We start from the raw sequence: 27822 nt of genomic DNA, 5'->3' as shown, positions 1-27822 counted from the left end.
TGGGGGCAGGGCTTTGGGAGGAAGTGACAAAGTAGGGGTGGGGTCTTGGGGGGTAGAGGCAGAGAAGGGACTGGGGCCTGGGGGAAAAGGTAGGGTAGGGGGAAGAGGCGGGGCAGGGGGCGGGGCCTTGAGTGTCTGGTTACCAGCAGTTAGAAAAGTGGCAATCCTAAGTATGGGGGGGAATTCAGGTGAGAAATGAAGGGTTATGTACCATATCATAAAGGAGATGCAGGAAACTAGTTTCCATTCTCTCACTGCAGTTTTCAAGTGTTTCACTCTCCCAACTCCTTGTCTCTCTAAATTGAAGCAGAGAATCCTTTGTGGTAATGCCCCTTGCAGGAACGCCGGCTCCCATCAAGACGAAAAAGTCCACTAAACTCATTGGGGAACTAACTCGTGAAGGTAAGAAGTATGCACACAACTCTCAGAAATCCCTGGTGGTACGTGGCTCAGTCTACATCAGGGGTGGGCAAACTATTTGGCCCAAGGGCCACATCTGGGTATGGAAATTGTATGGCGAGCCATGAATGCTCATGAAATTGGGGTTGGGGTGCAGGAGGGGGTGACGGCTCCAGTGTGGGGCCAGAAAGGAGGAGTTCAGGGTGCGGGAGGGGGCTCCGGGCTGGGGCAGGAGGTTGGTGTGTATGTGGGGGTGGGTGAGGGCTCTGGCTGGGAGTGCAGGCTCTGGGGTGGGGCTGGGGATGAGGGGTTTGGGTGCAGGAAGGGTTCGGAGGGCAGGAGGGGGATCAGGGCTGGGGCAGGGGGTCGGGTGCGGGAGGGGGGCAGGGGTGCAGGCTCTGAGCGGCACTTACCTCAAGCAGCTCCCGGAAGCAGCGGCATATCCCCTCTCCGGCTCCTACATGGAGGCGTGGCCAGGCGGCTCTGTGCACTGCCCCATCTGCAGGTGCTGCCCCATCCTCAGGTGCCGCACATCCACAGGCGCCACCCCTGCAGCTTCCATTGACCGTGGTTCCTGGCCAATGGGAGTTGCAGGGGCGGTGCCTGCAGAGAGAGGCAGCATGCGGAGTCCTCTTGCTGCCCCTACATTTAGGAGCTGGAGGGAGAACATGCTGCTGCTTCCAGGAGCCACGCAGAGCCACGGCATGTGCGGAGTGGGGTAAGCCCCAGAACCCTGCTCCCCAGCTGGAGTGCTGGAGCGGGTCAAGCCCCCAACCCCACTCCCCGGCAGGAGCATAAGGCCTGGATTAAAATATCTGACGGGCCAGACATGCCTTGCGGGCTGTAGTTTGCCCGCCCCTGGTCTACATACAGCTACACAGAGCAGGGTACGTGAGTGGAGCTGGGTGAAACATTTTTGACTGAAACCTTGTGAATTTGTGTTGGTGTCACCAAATTGTTAGACTTAAAAAAAAAGTTCAAACACTTCATTTCTACATTTTTGAAAAATGTTTAGGATTTTGATTAAAAATGGCTTTTTCTTTAGAAATTTCCTTCAATTAAAAAAAAATGTAAAATAATTTTAAAATGCTTGATATCAAAATGAAATGTTTCATTTTGGTTCAAACAATGTTTTGTTTGACCTAAAATGAATTTTTTTTTTCGATTTGACAAAAATTTGGAAAAATGTCAGTTTTGAATTGACCCAAAATTTGATTTTTTGGATTTGCCAGAGAATCAGACAGTCAGTTCTTCACACAGCTCTGTCGAGGAGCCCATCTCCAAGACACTGGGGTGTGTGAATGTGCTGGGCTGGCTAGTGCTGTTACACCTGTGGGCAGATGGAGTCACCCCACTCAATGATTATCAATTCCAAATGATTCCCATTGTTTGTTGTATCCCATGGTTTCCAGCGCACTTACTGGCGGTCTCTATTTGGTGCTGTGCAGGTCTAAATTAGTTATTTGGAGAAGGAGCCAGGTTGGCAGGCAATGGGAAGGGAAAGGTCCTGGAAGCATTAAATATGTTCAAAAAAATCAGGAGGAGAGTTTATAATGTACTTATCCATTCTCCGATGGTAACATCCGAACACGAGGTGCAGTACACATACCGCCAATCGGGAAGGTCTTTCAGATAACATCACACACCAGTATATGTGGTCGGCTAGTGTTCGCTCACAGGGATTTAGTTTGCTAACATTCTCCACACAGGAGTGGTATAAAAACACTGGGCCAAACTTTGTTCTTGCTTACACTGGTGTAAATCCATTGATTACCGGGGGTTACTCCAGATTTACACCGGGATAACTGAGCGCAGAATTTGAATATATATGTCCGTGCTCCGGTGCCTTTAAGTAGCTACGCACCAGCATGGATCTATCATTACCTCCATCCCTAATTTATTTTCCTTCTTAAACAGCAACCCCTTGATTGTCACTCACTAGTCAATGGGTCAAGTTCTCCCAATGGGATTGCAACTGACAGGAGAATTCAACCCTATGTGTCCTTCCACTGCAGTGCTAGGGACACATTTCGTTCAGCAGTGGATGTGTGTATTGGAGGGTGTTTGTATTGTATTGATTTGTACACTGCTGTGATACCCCTTTTCCTCTCACTTTAAATGTAGGGATGAGGAGATTTCCAGAGGTGCTGCAAAGAAGTAAAAAGCTAAATGTTATTCCCTTCCCAAATTACCAAGAGGGTCCTCAGGAATCTGCTCTGCTCAGGAGAGTGGGAATAGGGGCACCTTTATGTAGGTTTTTAGGTTTGCCCCCAAGCCAACATGAATTGCTAAAACCCTGTCTTCACATCAACAGGCAAATATAACTCCAATATTCTATAGAAAGTCTCTTCCCTCTGGAAATAATGCTGTGTGGAACTGGGTAGCTGAAGAGAGAGTTCCTCCAGAGATTTTGCCCATGTGACCAGCTGGGCTGGGGAGGGGAGGGAAACAATCTCTGCCAACAAGAAGGGCTGTTGTTTCAAACAGGTCAGTGCTAACTAGGGAACTTTTAGTGCATGGTAACAGGGTTCACATGGCCACTTAGTAGACCCTAACATTATTGCTGCACTTTTATTGCACTGGAAATATCAGGCCATTTGAATTTCCCTGACTACTCATTGGAGGCCCAGTGGTGCTTGTGATATCATAAGAGACTGGAAGTAAATGAGAGGGGAAGGGGTTTTCAATCAGAGGGATAGATCCTTGTTTCCAGCTGAGCTGCTTGTAGTGTAGGAGCTAACATGAAGAGAAAGGTGGCTAAATGCCACCATTACAGCCCTGCCACCCACTCACCATGTTCCAGAGGTTGTTTTTGGCAGACATATAGTTAACTCAAAGCTCTAACACACACTTGAGAGAGAAGCTCTCTCAGTGAAAGATTTGGGATCTATGTCACTTCAGCCGAAGACTAAGAAAATCCCCACTCCCTTGCACTCTGGTCCCCCTAGGAGTCTTCTAGCAAAAGCAGGGGAGGCAAATCTTGCTCTTTCTGGTGTTTCTAGGGTAAAAAACAAGCAGCAGCAACAAGTTCATAAAGACACAGAAAAGAGCACAGACACTCCTCCCCACTTTATAGATTCCTTTTAAGATTCCACCACAGAATTTCAAGGAATGGAAGGAAACATTTCTTCAGTGGCTTTGATGAGGTTTCTGGTGGCCTCACCAGATTTGTGGCCTGAGGGACTGTCAGTCAGGATGATCACAATGTCTTGACCAACTGCTAAATAGGGCAGAGATTTACTGCATTACACCAAATCTCTGTAATTAAATCCAGGGGGGTGTTTTCCATGCACCCAGCCAAATTAAACCTCAGCCATTTGCATGGCTGTCTGGTAGGGCTTAATCCAATGTTTCCAGATGTTGTCTTTGCATGTTGCTTGCCAGTGCAGCTAGGTGAGTGATTTCCAGCTGAGCTGACCGTAGAGCAGTGGAGTGTAGAAAGGTGACCAGACAGACCACTGGGGCAGTGTGGGACAGTAGTGGGAGGACTGCTTGCACTGATTCATGTACATCAGAAGTGGGATGTGTCCATGTTAACACTGCCCTGATGTAACTCTCACCCATGCAGATGCACTTTGGATGGGAACTAGGGTAAATTCCATTCATAGATATCCAGGGGATTGTTCGTGTATAGAAGGATAATTCTATCAGTGGAACCTTTCTAATGCAGACGAGGCCTTGCTGCTGTGGAGGGCATGGTGTTTGGGAACAAGGAGGAGGCAGCCTGGGACACAGAGCTTTCTAAGATGCATCTTCTGGTATCTTTTCCAGTCATGCCACAAGAAGGGTCCAAGCTGAACTTGGGGAAGAAGATCAGCATCCCCAGAGATGTGATGCTAGAAGAGCTCTCACTCCTCACCAACAAAGGATCCAAGATGTTCAAACTACGCCAGTTGAGGGTGGAGAAATTCATTTATGAGAATCATCCCGACATCTTCACTGACAGTTCCGTGGTAGGTCATAGAATGCAACCACAATTTCTACACACATGGGAATGCAAGGGAAAGTTGCATGGCTCCACGCTCACCACATGCTAGGGGGATATTCCTTGGGTGGGGGAGAGGCCCAAGATTGTGAATGAATATACAGACTGAACTTCCTTTTTGCACTAACATTGGGTTCCTTCAGGGCACTTTTGGGCTCCTTTGATGGAGCAATGTCAGGAAAGCTGAACACTTTGTGTTGATGTACAAAGCTAGAAAAAAGAAAAAGAGTACTTGTGGCATCTTAGAGACTAACACATTTTCATGAAGTTGATAGATTTTCACTCCATATGGCTAAATTCAGTGCCTTGCATAATGACAGGTTTCAGAGTAGCAGCCATGTTAGTCTGTATCCACAAAAAGAAAAGGAGTACTTGTTAGTCTCTAAGGTGCCACAAGTACTCCTTTTCTTTTTGCAGATACAGACTAACACGGCTGCTACTCTGAAACCTGTCATAAAGCTAGAAAAGTGCATGACTATTTACCTGTTATTATAATAACAACATTTCCCTTCTCGCACAGGAGGGCAAATGATTCATTCAGACCTGAGGTCAGCTCACCTGGGCTCTCTTCCATTTTTACTGTAGGATGTGGTATTTTCCCTTCTTGGTGCAGGCCTCAGTTCAGTTTTGAGAGAAGATCCATGAAGTAAAATTGAGATGGAGGCCTCTAGCAGCTAATATTGCACTTTATTTTGCTTGTTGGGAACCCAGTAGTAGAACTGTAAAGGAAAGAATGTTTGATTTTTGCTAGGTTTCAGAGTAGCAGCCGTGTTAGTCTGTATTCGCAAAAAGAAAAGGAGTACTTGTGGCACCTTAGAGACTAACAAATTTATTAGAGCATAAGCTTTCGTGAGCTACAGCTCACTTCATCAGATGCAGCCAACAAATGCATCCGATGAAGTGAGCTGTAGCTCACGAAAGCTTATGCTCTAATAAATTTGTTAGTCTCTAAGGTGCCACAAGTACTCCTTTTCTTTTTGATTTTTGCTATTGTCCTGTGCTGGCCTTTATAGTGCATAAAGTCAGACTTATGCATTTTTTCCTCACTCCCCCACCTCCGAAAAATTAATTCTGCTTGTTGTTTAACCTTAGAATCAGGGCTGGTCTTCCCTGTTTTTCTTGGAAAACCAATTAGAGGATTGGAGTGGGAGCTTTTTCAGCCCTAATACGAAGTAACGTGGATATTGAACTTTTCAGAGAAAGAGCTTTTCTCCCAGTCGGTTGCCAGCAGTTTGAGTTAAACAAACAGAAGAGATCTCATAATTTTAAACTCTGTGACTCAACATATCCTCTCCTCTTCTGTCTGCTATTTAAGCTTCCATCACTTGGCATGCCATCATCCCACTTATCCTCCCATCCAGGGGAATTCAAAGCTTCCTATTTCTAATACAAGAGTCAAGCTGAAAAAATGTTCTACAAAAGAAAAACTTTGAGGCCTTCTTCACAATTAAAGCAGCAAATAAGGGATTTTTTTTCCCCCTTTGCAGTTCACCTTTAACAAGTACAATTTGGGAAGCCGGGTGTGAAAAAGGCATAAGAAAGGCTGGGTTGGAGGAGGAAAATGCCATCAAAATAAGAAGGGGCAGTACTGAGGGGTGGTCTTAGGGAGAGCCCAGGGCTGATATTCAGGATATGTGGGTTGTATTTCTAGTCCTGTGTCCCCTTGGGCATATCTCCATCTCTGATTGTTCATCTGTACAGTTATGTTATGCAGCTATCCTGACGTCCCTTCCAGAGTGTTGGGCCATTAGTGTCGGTGCTTTGAAGTTCTTGTTTGGAAGATGCTGGAGAAGTATGCAGCATTGTTATAAATAGTCAGCAGCCCAGGAAAGATGTTGAGGAAGAGGGTGAAAAGGACACAGTTAAACCGATAACCTTAAACAGGTTACTGCGGCTTCCAAACCCTTTCTCCACCTGGGGAGTTGATGCACCTACGGCTCACCTAAGGTTGCAGCTGGGATTGTAGACATGGGAAAAGCTCAGAGATCCACAAAATACCTGAGGCCCAAGTTCATGTGTCAGCCTCTGAGGCTGTAGTGAGGATCCAGAAACGACATCTTTTATGTGAGTTCAGAAGATTTGTGAAGGGTTTATGGGAGAGCTGACTTTGGGGGCATATGAGGCCAAGGCCAGATTTTCAAAAGTTGGGGTGTCCAATTTGAGAAATGCAAAGTGAATGAATTGTGGCACTTTAAGCAGCTCAAGTTGGGCACCAAGAAACTGAGGCACCAAAAAGTAGAAGGTAATTTTGGAAATGTGGGTCTCTGAGCTTGGCGTTGCCAGAGACTGGGGGGATAATTCTATCCCAGAGTTGGGAGGAATTTACATTGTTTTTTATTCATTAAATACTAATATATTTAGTATCCACAGTGCTCTGGCAATGGATCCCAACCATTTTCCCATGGTGAGAAAGGAATCTGGCCAGGATACTCATTCGTTATCATGCAGTGTCTTCCTGAAGAGGGTGAAATCTTTCAGAGTGACATTGGAAGATGCTCTGCCTTGGGGAAGGGTATTTGGGGTTTAAAAAAGTCCTTAGCAAGCCTGGAATTTCCTGCATGGCCTTGCTGTGGTGAACTATGAGGGTAGCAGGTTGATGAAGCATCTCCAAACAGGAGTTGCTGTTTCCTATTTTAAAATCATAGGTGCCTCCTTTTCAGATCTGCCTTTTTCAAAACAGGAACAAATTACAATTGTCCAGTGTCTTTGGCCTGCAGGATTCAGTCAGCCCTACTAGCCTCCCTCAGGACTAGATTGACAGGATCAGGAACATAACTTACCGTCTGATGGCTACTCGTGAACTATGTGAAATCAGTCCGTTGCGCTTAGTCCATTGCCCTTATTATTATGTATTTATTGTATTGTGGTAGCATCTAGGAGCCCTAGTCATAGACTAGAACCCCACTGTGCTAGGTGCTGTACAAATACTTAGTCCTGCCGTGAGTGCAAGGGACTGGACTAGATGACCTCTCCAGGTCCCTTCCAGTCCTATGATTCTATGAAACACATGAGAAAAAGATGATCCCGTCCCCCAAGGAGTTTACAAGCTAAGCATAAGACAGAGAGGGAGCATAAGGAAAAAATGGGACAGTACTGGCTGGAATGATAGGCATTGGTCTCAGCACACTAGCACCCTATCCCTTGTCAAGTTTTTTGTAGGCCTCACAGCAAAGGAGAATTCTGAGCTGAGATTTGGAGGAGGACAATGAGGTAGGTTTGCAGATGTTTACAGGGAGCACCTCCCAAGTATGTGGGGCAGCAGGGGAGAATGCACTAAGGTGTTTGAAAATCTGGCAATTGGGCAATGGCATCATGGACTGACTGAAGGTGAGCATCAACAGCTCTATGGCAAATGAGAGATTATAGGTGGGGTGAGGATTTGCCATGAAGGACCTGGAAAAACTGAAGAAAAGCAACTTATATTTGCTGCAATGGAGAAGGAGGAGACAGTAGAAGAATGCAAGAAGAGGGTTGATATGGTCAGAGTGACAGGCTAGGAAAGTGATCTTAGCAGCAGCATCCTGATCAGATTCGAGCCGGGCAAGATTGTATTTGTCAGGGCCAGAGAGAAGGATGGTGCTGTATTTGAGACAAGATGATGAGACCCTGGCTGAGAGTTTCAGCTGTGTGGATGGACAGGAAAGGAAAGAATCAGCAAGATTTAGAGCTGGCCTGGAGGCGAAGACCTAGAGAGGGGCCCCAGCAGAAGCTGATGCCCAGGTTATGGGTCTGAGTGTCTGGCAGGATGGTGGTGGTGGTGTCTACGGTGTTGGAGAAAGGAGCTTGTGGAGAGAACTTGGGGGAGGAGGAGATTCGGAGCTCTGTTTTAGCCATGTTGAGCTTGGACGGATCGTTAACAAGGAGCTGTCACAGAGACAGGCTGAAATTTCATCTTGAAAAGAAGGAGACAAGTTGGGAGTGAGTAAATGTCCTCATCACAAAAACTATCACCACAGCTGGCCCTAATTAGCACCTCTGCTGGCAGCCTGAGCAAAGAGACCAGAGGCCGACTGGGCCACAGAGCCTGAACTATCTTCCTCCCAGAGCCAATTTCTCTGGAGCAGGGGGTCAATATAAGGACAGCTGCCAGTGCCATCTCTATGCTGTGGACTGATTCTTATCTCCAGGACTGTCAATACAGCACCTGTCACCTGCACCAAATTCAAAATCTTTTTCTGACCCTAAAGTTCCCTGCCATCCCTTCCTTCCTTCGTCTCCATTGCATGGAAGGACCCGGAAAGAGAACCTCTAACAGGGGGAAATAAGAGAGGAAGCTTGGGGTTTTGTTTAGGAGAGAAGTAAAGCATTTCTATTGCTACTTTCAACTGCTCTCTTACCATTCATGTTAGTGTCCCCTAGATCCTAGAATAAAACAATTATGGAAGTGGAGAAGCCCAAAACTGGGTAGATGGTTGTATGTGGCAGCGAATAAAATGAGCTTGGTAAGTTGTCAGCCAAGCCAGCAAGATAGAGCTAATGCAACTCCCCCTGTCTGGCAGTGTGTATTTAAAAGCAGTCTTTAGGACTGAATGGGCAATGACAAGAAATCTCTGAGAGCTGAGGCCAGGGTGGTCTTTTCAGATCAGGGGAAGGGCCCAGTTGTGAAGCACAATGTGGGGAGCAGGGACTGAGGCACTGGACCATCAGTCTGGCTTCTGCTGTGCCTCCAGAAGAGAGCAAACAGCAGTCAGTGGCAGGAAAGGTGCTGCACACAAGACAGAGTAAGACATGGCCCCACCAGGCTAACCATTGAAACTGCCAGATATGACATGAGGGAGGAGCGGCAGGAAGGAGGGGATGGGATGAGGGTTCCAGCAATACAATCAAGGGGCTACATCAATACAATCAAAGGCACAACTCAGTGGCTCCCCTGGTCTGTCAATGTATCTAGAGAAAGGTGGATGGAGATAAATAGAGATAAGGGTACATGTTAAACATCAGCAATATCTTTATATCGTGAAGGCCTGCTCTGCACTGAGCATCAAAGCCTTTGAACAGAGGTTGGGGAATGACCATCAGTGGAGATACTAAAATCTGAGACTTGATACCCATCTGTCAGCGATACTCCTGGGATGAAACTGGTCATGGAAAGTCAGTCCTGTCCTGATGGAGCAGGGTTGGATTAGAAGATCTGCTGGACATCTCTTCCACCCCAAACGAGTCTATGAATGACTGTGGAGACTGATAAACCCCTTGCTCCAGGAGAGGTGACATGTGGGGTGGGGCTAATGGGGAGGAAATCAGAGTTTCCCCTCAGTAGCTTTGGGGTCTGTCACAGGATGTCTCTTTATATGTTGTGTCAGGACTGGTGCATCCCAGGTTGAGCTGATTAATAGGCCAGGGTGGCATCTGGGGCTAATAAATGAGAGGAAGAGAGCTGTGAGAATGGAGAAGGGTCTTGGAGGAGTTCTCTGGGAAAAGCTGAAAGCAGGAGAGCAGTAGAGGGGCTAAACCTGCTGAGCTGGAGAGCCAATGCCAGCAGGCTGAAAAGAGCTAGGCCAGGGGTATAGCTATATTTGAACTGGAAGGTGTAATTTCCAGCTCAAGGAGCTCTGATCAAGCTAGTGCACTAAAAATAGCATGTAGCCACGGTGGCACAGGAGGTGGGAGGAGCTACCTGCCTGAGTACCTGCCTATCTCAGACAGGGCGTACTTGCCACACTAGCCCCTCATACAGCTGTGGCTACACTCTGTCAGTGCATTAACTTAGTTATAGCTAGCATGGGCATGTCTCTGTGAGCTGGGAATAATCAGTCGGAATGACGTAGAAGAATGTCTGGCAAAACAGAAGGGGCCAGAGTGGATAACCTCATCCACCCTTCTCTGGCCCTGCTGTCCAAGATAATGTGTGTCTCCAGCAGTGCAACATACAAACCATCGTTCACAGCACTGCCCTTGGGAACAACCTTTTTGGAACCAGCCACAAACCACCCATCCAGCACAAATCCGCCCTCCTCTCCAGCCCTGCAGTAGTACACTGGTGTGCATAATCCATGTCATGTGAACAGCTCAATAACAACAAAACTAGGAAAAAAAACCACTGATACTCAGTGGGTTGCTTGGCTGATTGTGTCTCCTGTTGCCACTTATGATTTTGTTGCTCTCCTGCAGGGCTCAGGACAAGGCTGGAGTCCATATTCCCTACCACAGGACCATGCTGCCTCACACGGGAGAGTGCAGTTATTTTAATAAATTAGCATGAGATACCTGACTATCTGGAACTATCACCCCCCTCTCTCCTCATACAAGCACATGGCAAAACTCAGCCCTGGTGTAAATGATGCTGCTCCAGTGGAGAATTTGCTGATACCTCCCTGCACTCCCTCTCTCAGCAAAAATGTGTGCCTGCTCACTTACTCCCTCTTGCTGTTCCATGCCTGTCTGTTTGAACTTTAAATCCCATGGCCCAGAATAAAGGAACATATAGTTGGCTGCTCCAGTAACTTCAGAAGTGTTATTAACAACACAGACATCAAGTATTTGGGAACCTCTTCATCAGGGAGGTGGAAATAGAAACACATTTTGTCCTCTCAATCATTCCTTTTAGGGCACAGCATGGCGCCATCACAGAGCTCACAGTGTCCCTTGCCAGGCACTCCCTCTGTGACATCAGGTCCTTGAGATGCTCAGATGTGGGGGATCATTTTTCACCAACTCTTTCTCCTGAGGCACATATAGCAGTGCTGGAGGATTAGGAATGGATCCTGGGCAGGCGCTCATTAGACTCTTGGCCGGGAAAAAGGTTTCACAGACATACAAGTTCCGGTTGTTTATGAATCCTGAGGCCTCTACGGTCCAAGGGGCACCCTCTAGGGTCCAAGCACAAGCAGCAGTTGTTCTCTGGTTAGAATATTTTGTAATGAATTCAGGGCTGCTGTATGGACAGCCCTGTAGACTGAAGGCCTCCTTCCCACAGTGCAGTGCTGAGCAGGCAGACGCAGAGCAAACTTCCCTATATCTCCTAGGGCAGTCTGTGTCACCCATTCGCTCCTTTGCCTCTCTGCCATAACTACTAACAAGGGGGCCAATTAATACTGATCCTGGAGGTGCTTTTTGTGATGTGGACATGAACTGGGGTCATTAAACTCCTTTCATGCTGGTCCCCTAGCATATAATTACACTGCAGCCTCCCAGCCCAGGCGGACAGATATGTGCTAGCCCCACATTAGCTAACATGCTAAATGTAGCAGTGCAGACAACATGGCACGAGCTAGTCACTTGAGTGCAGACCCAGGGGGATGAGCTGGCTTGGAGTCAGGCAGGTAGCCAATGCCCATATTGCTTTGTTACTCCACTTGCTCAAGCAGAGCTAGCCAGCTCCGTCTACCTGGGCTGGGAGGCATGCTCAAGCTGCATGTAGATGCACCCTAAATGGCCTCCAGGTGGTAGCAGCTTTTGGTTTACATTTAAGCTGGTAACCTACAGGTGAAAGGTTAGCTACCCAGCCCCTGAGACAGCCCACTGGTAGCTACATTTCCCTTTAAACACCTTTACCTCTGGCATGTAACAAGCAAAAGAGACATAGCTTCCCTCTCCCAACTTCGACCAGGTACAGTCTCCTGCTTGAGACACTCCTTCAGGGGCTGCTGTCTGTTATAGAAAACTTCAGGCTGAGGCTAGCTTTCTTCCCTTGTTGCACAAGGAGGGATGAATGACACAAGATCTACCAAGACACCAGGCCCACTCTGAATACAAGAACTAGAAAGGTTCTGCAAGAACAATTCTCTTTGCTATGACAGGTTTCAGAGTAGCAGCCGTGTTAGTCTGTATTCGCAAAAAGAAAAGGAGTACTTGTGGCACCTTAGAGACTAACAAATTTATTTGAGCATAAGCTTTCGTGAGCTACAGCTCACTTCATCGGATGCATTTGGATGCATCGGATGCATTTGGGCGGGGAAGGAGGAAAACCTTTCATGGTGACAAGCAAGGTAGTCCAGCTTGTCACCATGAAAGGTTTTCCTCCTTCCCCCCTGCCTGCTGCTGGTGATGGCTCATCTTAAGTGATCACTCTCCTTACAGTGTGTATGATAAAACCCATTGTTTCATGTTCTCTGTGTGTGTATATAAATCTCCCCACTGTATTTTCCACCAAATGCATCCGATGAAGTGAGCTGTAGCTCACGAAAGCTTATGCTCAAATAAATTTGTTAGTCTCTAAGGTGCCACAAGTACTTCTTCTCTTTTCTATATGGCCTTTCCCATGAGCAGGGCTCCCTCCGGAGTAGCTGGCCCACCAGCACTTTTGGTGGAAAGGAGAGAGAAGTTTTTAAGTGATAGATGCAGTGCCATGTGTTAGTGCTTTGAGATGACCTCCCGCCCACCTCCCAAAACACCCCTTTATTTCAGTCTGCCTTTATACAGCTATGCAGTTCCCCATGTATATCCAAACAGACAGCCTCACCATCCTCTGTGTACAGCCCCAGAAAGAAGAGAAGAGACCTCCATGATCACAGTTCTCTCCATCCCCAGTGTTTTCTAACATTCAGGGTAACCTAATCCTCCCTCTTCCTAAAATGGGAAGCCCATTCAGGCGGGGACAGGAGAGATGTTCCCAAAGGCTGCCAGTGGCACCAGCTCCATTTGTTTAGCTTGCTGATGGCTGGATGCCTGGACTGCAGCTTGGATGACCTGCTGTAAAGCTCTGGACGATGTCACTGAGGCATGGAGTGGAGGGTTGATAATGCCACACTGAGCCTTGTGGGGTTTTCACTTCTTCTCATCTATTTTTAGCTGAACGAACAGCTGGCCTTGGAAGCCTGTAACAGCCTGGAAAGCTTCTCTTTGCTAAACTGCACTAGGTATAAGAGACATGAAGAATCCTTAACCCTTTAAAGAGTCATGGGATTCACATTGCCAATTGGCTGCACCAGGGGAATTTACGCAGGCAGTATAGCATGATGAATGCATCTTTGGTTCATCTTCATCTGACTTTCTCCATTATTGCTTCATGTGCCTATAACCTACCCCCAAATCCAAGTGCAAAGAACATATGTGATACATGTACTTGGATAGTATCACGTTTTATATGTGATACCCGTGTCTGTGTGCAGACTGTAATATTCCAAAGGAGCCACTTTCTTTTAGCTCATATGTGTCAAGATATGATCCCACATACATTCAATATGTAAAACATGTTATGTAAATGGTAGTGCCATATATGTCACTTAAATTTTTATTCCACATAGGTATTTGCTGAAATCGCGTTGAGGGAAGATGGGGGCACTGATGTGTCTGGCACCACACCCTTCCCATACTGGGGATCCCATCCCACAATGAGCCATGTGCTCTCTTCCCGAAAATAAGTCAATGGGCATTAAATGTGCTCAGTGCTTTGCAGAATCAAGTCAATATTAGGTGGAACAGAACCTGCTTTTAGGTGATAAGAGACTGAATTTGCTAGCCCTTGCTAGGGAGGGCAGAGGACCTGAACAGCAAAACCAGCTTTGTCTTTTAGATGAATGCAGGGTTCTTCCTCACCATGCTGGCTGGTTAGAGCTGGTCTGCTAATATCCACTAGGCTTATAATAAAAGTTTTCATTCCCATACTTTCGTCTTGTACATGCAGTGGGTTTCATGGAAGCCTTGGGTGTTCTCACAAGCTGCCATGCCTGCAAGTTTTCACAACCTTCATAGAATCATAGAAAAGTAGGACTGGAAGGGGATCCTGTTCCTCCTTGTGGCTCATCTGGGGAATCAGCTCTGCCACTTGGTCGGATGCCCCTTCCTGTGGTTACTCAATCCATCATTCCACTCACACACTCACTCACTCCATGGCCTCTCATGCACCAGAAGCGGCAACGCTTTCCTCTTCATAGCTTAGCCCTCAGACTAGGTAACATTAACATTCTCCCCCCTTCCGGGATATCACAAGTCCTTTGAGGCAAACTGTCCCAGGCACTCCATTCCCCACTGCCTGGTCTGTGCCACTCCCAGTGGCTGGGAGAAGAACCTGGGTCCGCCCTCTACACCAAGTTCCAGTCCAAGGACCTTCAACCCAGCAGCTTGGGGCTTTTACTCTCCCAGCCCTTACTGCTCCTTCCCTGGACTGCTTCCTAGTCTCTCTTTGCAGCTTCCTGCTTTTCCTCCTTGTATTGGGGAATGTCACTGCAGGTTTCCTCCCCCAACCTCCAACTTCCTTTCTTTATAGACCTTGTCCAGTTCCTGCCCCCAGCCGGACTTAATCAGCAGTTAGGCCCTAGCACTTCCTAGGTTTCCTCTAGGTACAGCCTAAGGTTAATTGGCCTCATTTACCCCTTCTGGCCTTATGTGGGGTGACCACCCCATCACAGACCTCGAGAAGTCATCAAATCCAGCCCCCTGCACTGAGGCAGGACCAAGTAAACCTAGACCATCCCTGACTGGTGTCTGTCCAACCTGTTCTTAAACACCTCCAGTGATGGGGATTCTACAACCTTCCTTGGAAGCCTATTCCAGTATTTAACTATCCTTATTGTTAGAAAGCTTTTCCTAATGTCTAATAAATTTGTTAGTCTCTAAGGTGCCACAAGTACTCCTTTTCTAATGTCTAAGCTAAATCTCCCTTGCTACAGATTAAGCCCATTGCTTCTTGTCCTACATTCAGTGCACACGGTGAACAATTTGATCACTGTCCCCTTTATAACCACCTTTATCATATTTGAAGGCTATCAGTTCCCTCCTTTAGTCTTTTTTTGTCAAGACTAAGCCTGCTCAGTTTTTTAAGCCTTTTCTCAGACATCAGGTTTCCTAAACGTTTGATCATTTTTGTTGCTCTCCTCTGGACTCTCTCCAATTTGTCCACATCTTTCCTAAAGTGTGGCACTCAGAAATGGACACAGCACTCCACCTGAGGCCTCACTAGTGTTCAGTAGAGCGGGACAATTACCTCCTGTCTTACATATAACACTCTTGTTAATATGCCCCAGAATGATATTAGCCTTTTTTTGCAACTGCTTCACATTATTGACTGATATTCAATTTGTGATCCAATCCCAAGATCCTTTTCAGCAGAATGACCACCTAGCCAGTTTTCATTTCGTAGCTGTGTATTTGATTTTTCCTTCTTAAGTGAAATACTTTGCATTTGTCTTTATTGATTTTCATCTTATTTATTTCAACCAATTCTATAATTTTTCAAGATTGTTTTGAATTCTAATCCTGTCCTCCAAAGTGCTGCAACCCCTCCCAGCTTGGTGTCATCTGCAAGTTTTATAAGCAGACTCTCCACTACATTATCCAAGTCATTAATAAAAATATTGAATAGCACCAGAGCCAGGACTGACCCCTGTGGGATGCCACTAGTTATGCCCTCCCAGTTTAACAATGAACCATTGCTAACTACTCTTTGAGTATAGTCTTTCAATCAGTATTGCACCCACCTTATAGTAATTTCATCTAGTCTGCACTGACAGTCATGTGAAACTGTCAAAAGCCTTAGTAAAATAAAGATATATCATGCCTACTGCTTACCCTCTTCACTAGGTCAGTCACCCTGTTAAAGAAGAGCCATATAGAGCCGCCTGTAAAGAAGAACAAATGCACCAGTGGCCAGGGGAGCAGTTTAATGTTGTCACAAGTCCTGGTATCCCAGCATACTTAGCCCCCACAGTGGGCTATTGATTCAGTTCTCATTTACCTTACCTTGCCATTCTAGCACATTCCTGCCATGAAGCATTTCTTACTATTCCAGTCCTGTCCACCTCAGCTTAGCCAGTGCACCTCATTTCTGACCTGTACCTCCTCCTGTTATTCCAGTCCTGCCACCGTCCCAGCTCTACTGGTGCACCTCACTCCTGACTCAGCCGTTTTAGTTCAGAGTACCTGCACAGATCTGCTAATGTGCCTCATTCCTTCCCTCCAGCATCCCCTGCTCTTCCACACCCTGGTCTCTAAAGTAGCCCTGCCAGTGCAACTCAAAAATTGACCTTCGGCATCCCCTGCTATTCCATGCCTGCTCCTATACTGGATACAGGGAAGCTTCCATGCTACATGCTTCAAGTGTTTTTGTAATTTGGACAGATGTCCAGTAGTAACTAGGAGGAGACCCATCAAACTCCCTTTGAGTTCCACACCAGGAAAATGTCAATGAATATGCCCAGTAACAATAACTTTTGCCTTTTGTTCTCTCACTCCAGGATCACTTTCAGAAGTTCATCCCAGCTGTTGGAGGACATTATGGAGGAGAAGCTCATGGTTACTTGCACAGTGGTGGGCGGATGGTGGGTGGAGTAACTGCAGGGCAGTATGGATCTAGTAAGCTGCACTATCCCCCTGCCCCTCCTCCTAAGCCTGGGAGCAAAGGCAGTGCTGGGGGCACTGAAGCTGATCGTGCCGGGGGCTCAGCCGGCAGCGAAGGAGGAATGGATGGTGGAGGAAGTGACGCTGCTGGAAAAGGCAAGTATCTCTTTACACACTAAGAGTGAGGATGGGGTAAATGTCAGAATTTGGCCCATTATCATTGTTAGGGATAGATGTGGCTAAAAGAAAAGATGTGAGCTGAACCTTTCTAAACCCAATTCCTTCTCAAAGTTTTGAAAAGTTGGGTTGACTTTTGTTTCAATGTTTTGCTCACCTCTGCCTGGTGTTGGGAAGACACAGAAATATAAAAATTCTATCAGAATGTATCTGTCCTAGCTAAACCAAAGAACGTGTGAAAAACCTGGTAAGAAACCTTGATCTCCTAAGGTTGGTACAGCATATGCTTATCTTACATATTGTCCATTATGGGGTTTTACACCTTCTTCAGAAACATCCATCATTGGCCACTGTTACAGATAGGTGCTGGTCTGGTTGTACCATTGGTTGGATCTGGTATGTCACTTTCTACCCATATATGCCTATATGTTTGCTTTGTTTTGGGATGAAAGAATTCAGCTAAATGCAGAGAATTTTCAGATAAGCATCAGAACTGAACTATCAAATCTTTTGAGGGTCACTCATCACTAATTACTATTCTGCTGAGGCAATCAAAATTCATTTAATATTTTATTCACTTTTAATGATGTGTGTATAATACTGTCCACCTACTTCAGTCCTTGGTTAATTTGATCCTCCATTTACTTTGGCCAGAAACCTCTGGAACTAAATCCCTTGTATTAAATCAACTCAACCTCCTTTCTTCATTGTGATTACTTTACATAGGTGATACTGGATAATAATTCAGTCTCTGTCTATAGAATGTTGCCGTTTAGGCTGATCCTAAGGGATACGGGTGACAGCTCTGTCCAATTCCCATTAATCTCTTAGATGTCAGCCTTAATGAGGAACAATCCACATTTGGAATTAGATCAGAACCAGCCTTAGCAGTTTCAGGTGGGCCCCCCTTCATCACTGCGAACATGTGTGATTCTTGTCTGTCATTGTCACATTGCTGGGCAGGGGCTGAGAGGGGATGTAGGCCAACCCTCTGGCTCCTGCTGCAGAAGTGGAGCCCCGTTATTTCTTTCTTTCACCCCTACTGTTCCGTTGCCTTCTAAACTGCTTTACTGACCCCAGGGTCTTCACAAGGAAAAGGGCTAGAAAATAACTTACTTATGAGGGTAGGGAGTTAAATGAAAGCTGAGATTCCTCTTTATGTTTATAATTCCCTCAAAGCAAGGCAGGACCACAAAGAGGTTTTTGGTGGCCTGGGGCAAAATGTGAAATGGAAGCCCCCCACTCTTTCAAAAAACTACCACTGCAGGAAAGTCCTGGGGGAGAAAGTGGGAGGGGGACTGGACAAAAAGCCCACCTCGCACTTGCCATGCAGCGGCGGCTCCTTTGTCCTGCGCCTGACTTCCTGCTCCAGGTGTTATGACCTGGCACATGGGGTCACAGTGCCACTCACTCAAATTGGGCCTGGCTGCCCCTCAGTCATGACGGAAGAGCAGCCCGGCCAAACCTGAGTGGCGCTGTGACCTCATTCACCAAGTCGCAACACCACTCGGACTGAGGGCCCTCTCAAATAGGTGGTCTGGGGAAAACTGCCTCTTTTGGCCCCCCCTCTGGGAGGCCCTGAAGCTGGAGGCTTGGGGCTGTGAGTTTGGCAAGGCCTAAAGGCTGGCTCTGAATGAGAGAGAAAATAAGCAAGCCCAAAGAAGATGGATATGATGGAAAAAAAGAATACAAAAGCTGTGCTTTTCAGACTTTGCTGTTGACATTATAAGCACTGCTGTTTTCGGTGCAAGCTGCAGTAGACACCCTGATGATGGGAGGAATAATACAGTGCACTTCAGTCTGATCTGATCCAAATCAGAGGAAGGCACTGTTATAAAAATAGTTCTTTGTATGGCTAAGGTGCTTGTCTTCTAAGAATCTTAAAGAGACATACAAAGCACTGTTGAATTAACACTGCTGGTAGGTAGGTGTCATTGTGCTCAGCTGAGTAAACTACGGCACACAGAGTCGTAACACACAAAGTAACTTGTCTAAGGTCACCCACTAAGTTAATGGTTGAACCGGAACTAGAACCTAGAAATTGTGACTCCCAGGCTGCTGATTTAACCCCTAGAAAGTGCAGCTCTGTAGTCCCCAGGATGTGAATTTGCACAGGGAGACCCCAAAGAAGTCTCTAGGCTATTGTTTAGCCATTCTTAGGAGTTTAGAAAAATAATAATGTCTGAAGCAGGCAGTCCAGTGACAATGTAGCCCACAAGAGTGTAATTGGATGGTCTGTTCATGTCACTGGTGCACCCCGATAAAAACACCAACTTATAAAAAGTACTGACCCGTGCAGAGGGATGTGGCCGAATCAGACATGTTCAAGAAGAGGTTAGTTGGGAAGTTCTTAGGAGGGACAAAGCTGAGTTGCAAAGATCCTGAAGTTCAAAGATGTTAGTATCTGGGATTTGGGTTTGGCCCATTAAATAGAGAAGAACTAGGTGCAAAGTTTGGCTCTAGGACCAAACTCCTCCATATTTGGTGGTGTTCAGACCCAGGGTTTGTTTGGGCCTCATGTAATGCTGATGGCATTTACACACCCATATCCCAAATAAGGGAGGAAGGGGTTAATTCAGGCAGTAGGCAGCATTTCAGCTTTTATAAAGGCTTCCCCCTCAGATAGGAAAGGGCTGGCTAATAGACAGATAGATCTTCCTGGGAATAGAGCCTGAACAGACAGCTGGGACTTTGGGGAATGTAGCAGTCTTTCTGCCTGCCCCAAAAGAGGAGTCTGCCTGGACCTGGGGCAGGTTGAAGCAAACCATCCCTGTGATCTTATTGGGGTTTATGTTTGGGCTACACTAGGCCAGGGGCGGCAGGTTTGTATAATTTTTGGTGGTGCCCAGAACGGGTCCAAGTCCCGCTCCCGCCCCCACACCTGCCTAAGGTTCTGGGAGGGAGTTTGGGTGCGGGCTAGGTGCAGCTCTGGGAGGGAGTTTGGGTGCTGGGTACGGGCTCTGGGCTGGGGCAGGGGTGCAGGTCGGGGTGCGGGATGCAGGCTCTGGGAGGAAGCTTGGGTGCAGGAGGGGGTTTGGGGTGGGGGCTCTGGCCTGGGGCAGGGGGTTGGGGTGTGGGAGGGGATGAGGTGTGCAGGCTCTGGGAGGGAGTTTGGGTGCAGGGTGCGAGATCTGGGCCGGGGCAGGAGGTTGGGGTGCAGGAGGGGATGTGGGCTCTGGGAGGGAATTTGGGCTGGGGGTGGGCTCTGGGCTGGGGCAGGGGGTTGGGGTATGAGAGAGGGTGAGGGGTGTGGTGCTTATCTCAGGCAGCTCTCGAAAGCGACCCACACACCCCTCTGGCAGCAGCTTCTAGGCAGGGGGCGGAGGGGGTGTCTCCACGTGCTACTGTCCCCAGGCACTGCCCCCACAGCTCCCATTGGCTGCAGTTCCTGGCCAATGGGAGCTGCGGAGTCAGCGCTCAGGGCAGGGGCAGCACATGGAGACACCCTCCCCAAGGTCAAAGGGATGTGCCAGCTGCTTCTGGGAGTGGTGCGGAGCGAGGGCAGGCAGGAAACCACCTTAGCCCCACTGTGCTGCTGGTGATGGCGGCTGGATGTCCCCAGGCCCTTTTAAATCACCCAGGGGTGGCAGGTGGGGCTGGGAGACGCTCTGGGGGAGGCGCAAGGGGGCGGCAGGTGAGGCCGGGGGAGAGATCCGGCCCGGAATTTTGGTGGAGCTGGGCCCCCAGGCCCAGAATATACCTGGAGCATGGGCATCACAGGCCCATATAACTTGCTGCCCCTGCACTAGGTTGTTTATTATAAATGTCTCTTTACCAAGATTAACCTGACAGGGGTCTGACATAGTTTCTTAAAGGTGTGGGAATGGCTGGGCAGCAGCTACCCCAAGCTGGAACTTCCACAAAATGTGGGTGAAATCCTGGCCCCATTCCAGTCAATGGCAAAACTCCTATTGATTCAGTGGGTCCAGGATTTCACCCTCCATCTCTAGTCATCCATCGGAATAAGGTAGGAGAGTGTCCGGCAAAACAGGAGAGCAGTGGAGGGGCTAAGCCTGCTGAGCTGGAGAGCCAGTGCCAGCAGGCTGAAAAGAGCTAGGCCAAGGGTATAGCTATATTTGAGCTGGAAGGTGTAATTTCCAGCTCAAGGAGCTCTGATCAAGCTAGTGCACTAAAAATAGCATGTAGCCATGGTGGCACAGGAGGTGGGAGGAGCTACCTGCCTGAGTACCTGCCTATCTCAGACAGGGCGTACTTGCCACACTAGCCCCTCATATAGCTGTGGCTACACTCTGTCAGTGCATTAACTCAGTTATAGCTAGCACGGGCATGTCTCTGTGAGCTGGGAATGATCAGTCGGAATGATGTAGGAGAATGTCTGGCAAAACAGAAGGGGCCAGAGTGGGTAACCTCATCCACCCTTCTCTGACCCTGCTGTCCAAGATAATGTGTGTCTCCAGCAGTGCAACACACAAACCATTGTTCACAGCACTGCCTTCAGGAACAACACTTTTGTAACCAGCCAGCTTCCACAAGCTACCCATCCAGCATAAATCCACCCTCCTCTCCAGCCATGCAGTAGTACACTGGTGTGCATAATCCATGTCATGTGAACAGCTCAATAACAACAAAACTAGGAAAAAAAGCCAGTGATACTCAGTGGTTGCTTGGCTGATTTTGTCTTCTGTTGCCACCTATGATTTTGTTGCTGTCCTGCAGGGCTCTGGACAAGGCTGGAGTCCATCTTCCACGTCATGTCTTCTGCAGTGGGAGAAGTCCACTCTTGTGGATGATGCAAGGCCATACCATGGGCCTGACTGCTGTAAAAAAGTTAACTTCCCAACATGTGCTCTGATGAAGCCCCATAGAACAGTGGCTTTCAAACTGTGGTACACGGAACATGATTATGAATGGGAAAGGAAGTGGTCCATGAGATAATCTCTCTTAAGATGTAGTCCATCCTGTGAAAAAGTTTGAGAACCCTGCCGTAGATCCTAGCTCTTAATTTGCGACTCACAGGGTCAGCTGACTAAATTGAGTGGCTTTTAAGTTTGATGCCTAGGATATGGAAAGTGCATTTGTTCTGTGCAAATCTCACTTGATCAAAATGCTCTTCTCTTCTCTGTTTGTGTCCAGGTGAAAAGTCAGGAGGCGGGAAAAAAGTCTCTGTCTTTAAGACCTATATCTCTCCATGGGAGCGAGCTATGGGCATCAGCCCTCAGGAGAAAAGTCAATTCACCATTGACTTGTTGTCATATGGTCCCAAAGCTGAACTCCCCCATTACAAATCTTTTAACAGGTGAGGCCACTTGGAGGTGTAATGCAGGTGAGATACATGAGCTGTCAGACAATTCTGGATGCGGCAACTGCTCTTTTAACAGTGTCAATGGGTTTTTCACACATGCCATGTTGCAGCCTCTTGCAAGGCTAATTGCTAGAAGCCTACAAAGGGGAGAGAAGTTTTAGTACTAGAGACAACAAATGGGGATTCTTCTTTAGAAGGCTTTGTTCTGGGAGCAGAGGTCCTTAATTCTATTCCACCGTCCCCAAAGTACATTACACATGGTTTAGCTAGCAACTGCAGTGTCTCTAGTCATGTCTGAATCCATGGATTTATTACCATAATCACCTGTAGAGCTCTTCTAGACTTGGGTCCCAAGTATCCACAGTACTGCAGTTGAGAACCAGGCCCTTGTTGCTCCTTCTTATGAGCAAAAAGTGTATTACAGATATTTCTAGCACAACAGCAGCTTTAGTTGGGGATTGGTCCTGCTTTGAGCAGGGGGTTGGACTAGATGACCTCCTGAGGTCCCTTCCAACCCTGTTATTCTATGATTCCAGTGCATTTCTAGATTTTAATCACCCCATTCCCCATCCAAGTTGCTGAGGAAGTATGTGTTGACTAATTTTCAGTCACAGAATGAAACAGAGGCTCAAGGAGGATTAGAACGCAGGGCTCACCTGACTCCACATCTGTGGTACAGCTGCTGTACCATTACACCTGAGGGAATTCTGTGCCACTGCACAATGCAGAATTTTGCAGAAATTAATGATGTGTGTGCAGAATTTCTTTTCCCCCACAGAAATAGGCTGCAATGCTGCTAGCCGCCACTAGTGACTGCTGGACCCAGCAGAGCCCAGCTCACACATATAAGACACTGCTGTGGGGATGGGGAGGGAGCTAGAGGGTTCCTGGCAGCTGCAGTTTCCAGCGTGCCCTGAGGGAAGAAGAGGGCAGTGTGCAGGAAACTCCGTGCAAGCCTGGGACCAAGCATCAGGCTGTTTCTCCTTCTGGATCCCTTGGCTCTGGGAGGGTAGGGGGGCAGGTGTCTTGGCAAGGGGGGTCCCTGCAACTGGGCTCTGGGAGGGAAGGGGGCAGGTATCTGGGCAAGGTGGGGCCCCAGGGCTGGGCTCTGGGGAAGGACAGGGTGCGGGTATTTGGGCCAGGGGGGGCCGCAGCTGGGCTCTACGGGGGGAGTGGTTGTGACTGCCTGGTCCCCCAGCTGGGCTTGGGGGGCAGGGGGAGAGAAGGGGGCAGAGAAACAGGAACTGGGTTGTCATAGGAATTTCTTTAACTCTCTGCTCCTGCAGGAATTTTCATGTGTGTCTGTATTGTTAGAGACATACTTGCTAACAGGTATTTTGAAATACATTACCAAAATAATTGAAACTGGCGTGATTATGTAGCGTTATTTTGACAAAATTTGCAGAATTTTAAAATATTGTGCGCAGAATTTTAATTTTTTTGGTGCGGAATTTTTAAATTTTTGGCACATAATGCCCCTGGAAGTATGCCATGCAGCCTCTTTTTTATAAGTTTATGGAGCCACTAGCAGCTGTGGCAGAGGTTGGCCTGGTGTGCTGCTAGAACAGTAGGGGGGAAAGTATAAGAAAAGAACTAGCAAGCACCTTTTTTAATACTGAAGGCACTGGAGAGGAGTATGTGTATGGTAGAATTAGTTTTTGATGTTTGGTAGATTTTGTTGGAGAGTGACTCTTGCAGTTGGTGACTCTTCTCTCTCTACTGGAGCCTTCAACTCTTCACTGATAAACATTAGAAATGACAATAACTTTTTCTTTTCTAAACCACATTGTTTACAAATGTGCTGCTTGCTGACTCCATTTGTCACCCTGCTCCAGAACTGCCATGCCTTATGGTGGATATGAGAAGGCACGCAAGCTGATGACCTTCCAGATGCCTGAGTTTGATGTTGGTCCTTTAGTGCCAGAACCCATCATTGTCTATAATCAAGAGATCAACACTAGACCCTCCTTCAACAGGACCCCAATTCCCTGGCAGGCGTCAGGAGAACCCACGGAGTACAACATCGAGATCAAAGTGCCGATGGACGGTGAAACAGAAGAGCTATAAATCCCACTCTTTTCTTTCCTTCCTTCCTTTGCTCTCAACCCCTCACACTTGCAAGTCTATTGTGTGGAGCTGAGAAATGCACCTGCAGTCCCAAGGATCCTTCCTTCTCTTTGTCCTTAGGGCAGACGAGTTCCCAGTAGGTTCTAAGCTGATCTTTGCTGTGGTGTTCATCCATATCAGAAGCAGACAGAGGGAAAGCACTGAAAAAGAGCAAGAGTGAGTGAGCAAGAGAGATGGCTTATCTTTGTACCCACCAAGGCAAGAAAAGACAAAATTATGGCCTATGTTTAATGACACTGCATGTTGCCTGGCTGCTCCATATTGAACCTGTCCCGTCACTTGTTAACAATCAATAAAGCACCTAAAGGAAATAAAACAGTCTTTTGTTTGTTTTTGTGTCAGGTCTGAAAAAATGGCTGCTCAGGCTGTATTGGAAACAGTCATAACAAAATTAGGTCAAAATTGGTCTGGGGGTTGCCAACATACACCGACACCACAGACACCAATGGACGGGAGGCGGGACACATGGATGCCCATTGACCAGCTAACCACACATAATGGGGTTAGCCATGGAGACTACACAAAAGCTGCACCTAGTGCAGAATGTGATTGCTCACCAGCTTAGCAGCATTAGCTTCACAGAGCATGTTATACTGACTCTGGGGACTCCCATGCTTCTGATCACAATGCAAGGGACTACACAGATCTATACATCTTGCATGGTCTGGTCTTGGCTATCCAAGAGATTGCCTCATTCTCACCATCTACCACCATGGCAGCTGAGGTGCTTTTGCTGATAGTCCCAGGAGCTGACCGTCTGGGACCTGAAGACAGGGCAGTCTCTGTGGAGCGCCTTAGGCTGTGGAACTCATTTATTCACCCCCTGGTCTACTAGAGCCTGAGACTGTTGACCTTCAGGACTCAGTGTAAATCCCATCTGCTTGTAGGCAACTGTCTGAAGGGGATGGTTTTGTGGGGGGGTTTCCGTGGGTTCTCCTGATGCCTGCCAGGGGATTGGGGTTCTGTTGAAGCTCCTGGTGTATAATTTAGTGCTGAGTGAGGAGCTCCCAGTGCTGGTCACCAAGTTCTTTGTTATTTTTAAAGACAGCACAACATTCAAGGATTGTGTGCTCTGGGCTTTTGTAAGTAAAAATTAAATAGCTACGCATCACACTAGGATCTGCTAATCTATTATTTAACTAGTGTATAGGGCAGAGTGCTTCTCAGAACTAGTAAACTATACACATGCCAGTAACAACACTTAGCCCAAATACAGGTATTTTCATCAATCGAACTCAAGACATCTCACAGGGTTGGGTAAACATACTTAGCCCCATTTTATAGTTGAGGAAGTTGAAGCAGAGAAAGGTGAAGAAACTTACCCATGGTCATGCAATGAGCCAGTGACAAAGCTGGGACAAGAAGACAGGTTTCCTCACGACTAATCATATGCTTTATCTACTGGATCACAGTGCCTCCACCGGCAACAGCTACTTGTCATACACTTCTGTCAGTGGAGCTTGGTCCTCAACTACAACAATCCTCCTATGCTCGTCCTGAGATCCCACTCTGCTGTGCCACTGCACATTAGTCATGAGCTGCCACATCCCCTGCTCTTTTGTTCCTGTACCACTTCACAGATTGCACCCCTAAAGTCAGAACTGCAGTTCCTTCAGCCTTTCCAGTGTTTGAACCGTCTAAGCAAAGACTGCCAAATGGGCTAACTAGTACCTCTTTGTTGTTTCCTAATGTTGACAAATATCCACCAGGGATTGCAATTAGTTCACTAACTGCATTTCCGTTGGTGTTTTAAATATGATCTGAACTCAAATCTCCACTGCTGGCTTTATTTCAGTGAGTCTAACATGCAACTAATCTCATCCCCGCAAATCCCTCAATTATGTATAATTGGCTAACTTTTAAATCTGTGTTAATCAAAATAATAAAGAATGTCAGTTTCTTCTGATCTGAAGGACTCAAACCTCAGCATTCAGTGGTGTTACTAATTCCTTTTTATTTATTTGTGGTACAGTAGCATTTGGGAGCTGTCATAAATTTGGGAGCTGCCATATAACTCGCCGCCCCTGACAGGTGAAATGATGTGCCCACAGTTACACAGCAGGTCAGTGACAAAGCCAGTATTAGAAGACAGGTATGCTGACTCCCAGTCCAGTGCCTTATCCACTCAACTATGCTGCCTCCAAACCTACTCAATTTACTGCTACCTGTTGTTGTACCAGTGCCACTCAGATAGGAAAAGAGCTGGACACCGAGTGAAACGAGTGAAGACATTGTAGATGAATTTCATGAACTGCATCCTGCTCAGTGTGCGTTTGTGCTCTGACACGCCACTTGCAGGTCAGGGATTCCACCATTATATCCTTGCTCACCTTGTTGGCGTGGGCCTTGGATGTACAATTCTCACCCCTTGATGGCCTCCTCAGTCATTTCCTTCTTCTTATAAACAATGCTTACAAATCTTTTCATAGGGCCTAACCCAGCACCCACTGAAGTCCATGGAAAGATTCCCAGTGACTTCAGTGAGGTGGTGGATCAGGTGCATGGTTATTGGTACCCATTAATTTCCACTTCCTCTTCCCCTTTTCCCTGTTGGAATCCCCCTCACCCATGTATTTGGCTGTTCTCTTTGTAGTCTTATGACAATGAGCTTCATGACACTGTTTTAAAAAGAAATTGTAAAATTATTCGCAATCTACCAATTATCTACCAATTATCAAATATCTACCAATGCGCATCTCTACCAATGTGATATATGCCATGGCAGAGGGGCATTGCTGGCACATGATGGCATATATCACATTGGTAGATGCGCATATCTACCAATGCGCATATCTACCAATGTGATATATGCCATCATGTGCCAGCAATGCCCCTCTGCCATGTACATTGGCCAAACTGGACAGTCTCTACATAAAAGAATGAATGGACACAAATCAGACGTCAAGAATTATAACATTCAAAAACCAGTTGGAGAACACTTCAATCTCTCTGGTCACTCGATCACAGACCTAAGAGTGGCTATACTTCAACAAAAAAGCTTCAAAAACAGACTCCAACGAGAGACTGCTGAATTGGAATTAATTTGCAAACTGGATACAATTAACTTAGGCTTGAATAGAGACTGGGAATGGATGAGTCATTACACAAAGTAAAACTATTTCCCCATGGTATTTCTCCCTCCCACCCCACCCCGCACTGTTCCTCTGATATTCTTGTTAACTGCTGGAATTAGCCTACCTGCTTGTCACCATGAAAGGTTTTCCTCCTTTCCCCCCCTGCTGTTGGTGATGGCTTATCTTAAGTGATCACTCTCCTTACAGTGTGTATGATAAACCCATTGTTTCATGTTCTCTGTGTGTGTGTATATAAATCTCTCCTCTGTTTTTTCCACCAAATGCATCCGATGAAGTGAGCTGTAGCTCACGAAAGCTTATGCTCTAATAAATTTGTTAGTCTCTAAGGTGCCACAAGTACTCCTTTTCTTTTTGCGAATACAGACTAACACGGCTGCTACTCTGAAACCTGTAAAATTATTGTACAGCATTTTGCATACCTTGGCAGAAGGGAAGGGGCCCTTTATAAATAGAAATAAACATCATCATTATAGTGGTCATCGTAAATGAGAAAGCACTACAGAAAAGACTGCACAACATTTATAATTATAACCCCCTAAATTCACATTAATAAATATCTG

At 46.9% G+C, this 27822-nt stretch overlaps 1 protein-coding gene across 1 annotated transcript; it reads left to right on the top strand.

Moving 5' to 3' along the window:
• The first annotated feature begins 326 nt into the window (after nt 1–326).
• On the top strand, nt 327–24483 carry MYOZ1 (myozenin 1). The gene is made up of 5 exons (XM_038410822.2): nt 327–402; nt 4171–4352; nt 16498–16756; nt 21872–22034; nt 23876–24483. Exons 1-5 carry the CDS (start codon nt 327–329, stop codon nt 24105–24107), a joined length of 912 nt encoding a protein of 303 aa, XP_038266750.2. The 3' UTR covers nt 24108–24483.
• The last annotated feature ends 3339 nt before the right edge of the window (nt 24484–27822 follow it).

The sequence above is a fragment of the Dermochelys coriacea genome, chromosome 7 (genome assembly GCF_009764565.3).
Source record: "Dermochelys coriacea isolate rDerCor1 chromosome 7, rDerCor1.pri.v4, whole genome shotgun sequence".
NCBI lineage: Eukaryota > Metazoa > Chordata > Testudines > Dermochelyidae > Dermochelys > Dermochelys coriacea.
Note: the sequence above shows the minus strand (reverse complement) of the source record. Positions and strands in the feature narration are given on the sequence as shown.

Excerpts from the sequence above, each read along its gene's own strand:
- MYOZ1 (XM_038410822.2), top strand. The coding sequence starts at position 327 with ATGCCCCTTGCAGGAACGCCGGCTCCCATCAAGACGAAAAAGTCCACT. Across the intron at positions 403-4,170 it reads TGGGGAACTAACTCGTGAAG|TCATGCCACAAGAAGGGTCC; the intron begins GTAAGAAGTATG and ends TATCTTTTCCAG. Across the intron at positions 4,353-16,497 it reads TCTTCACTGACAGTTCCGTG|GATCACTTTCAGAAGTTCAT; the intron begins GTAGGTCATAGA and ends CTCTCACTCCAG.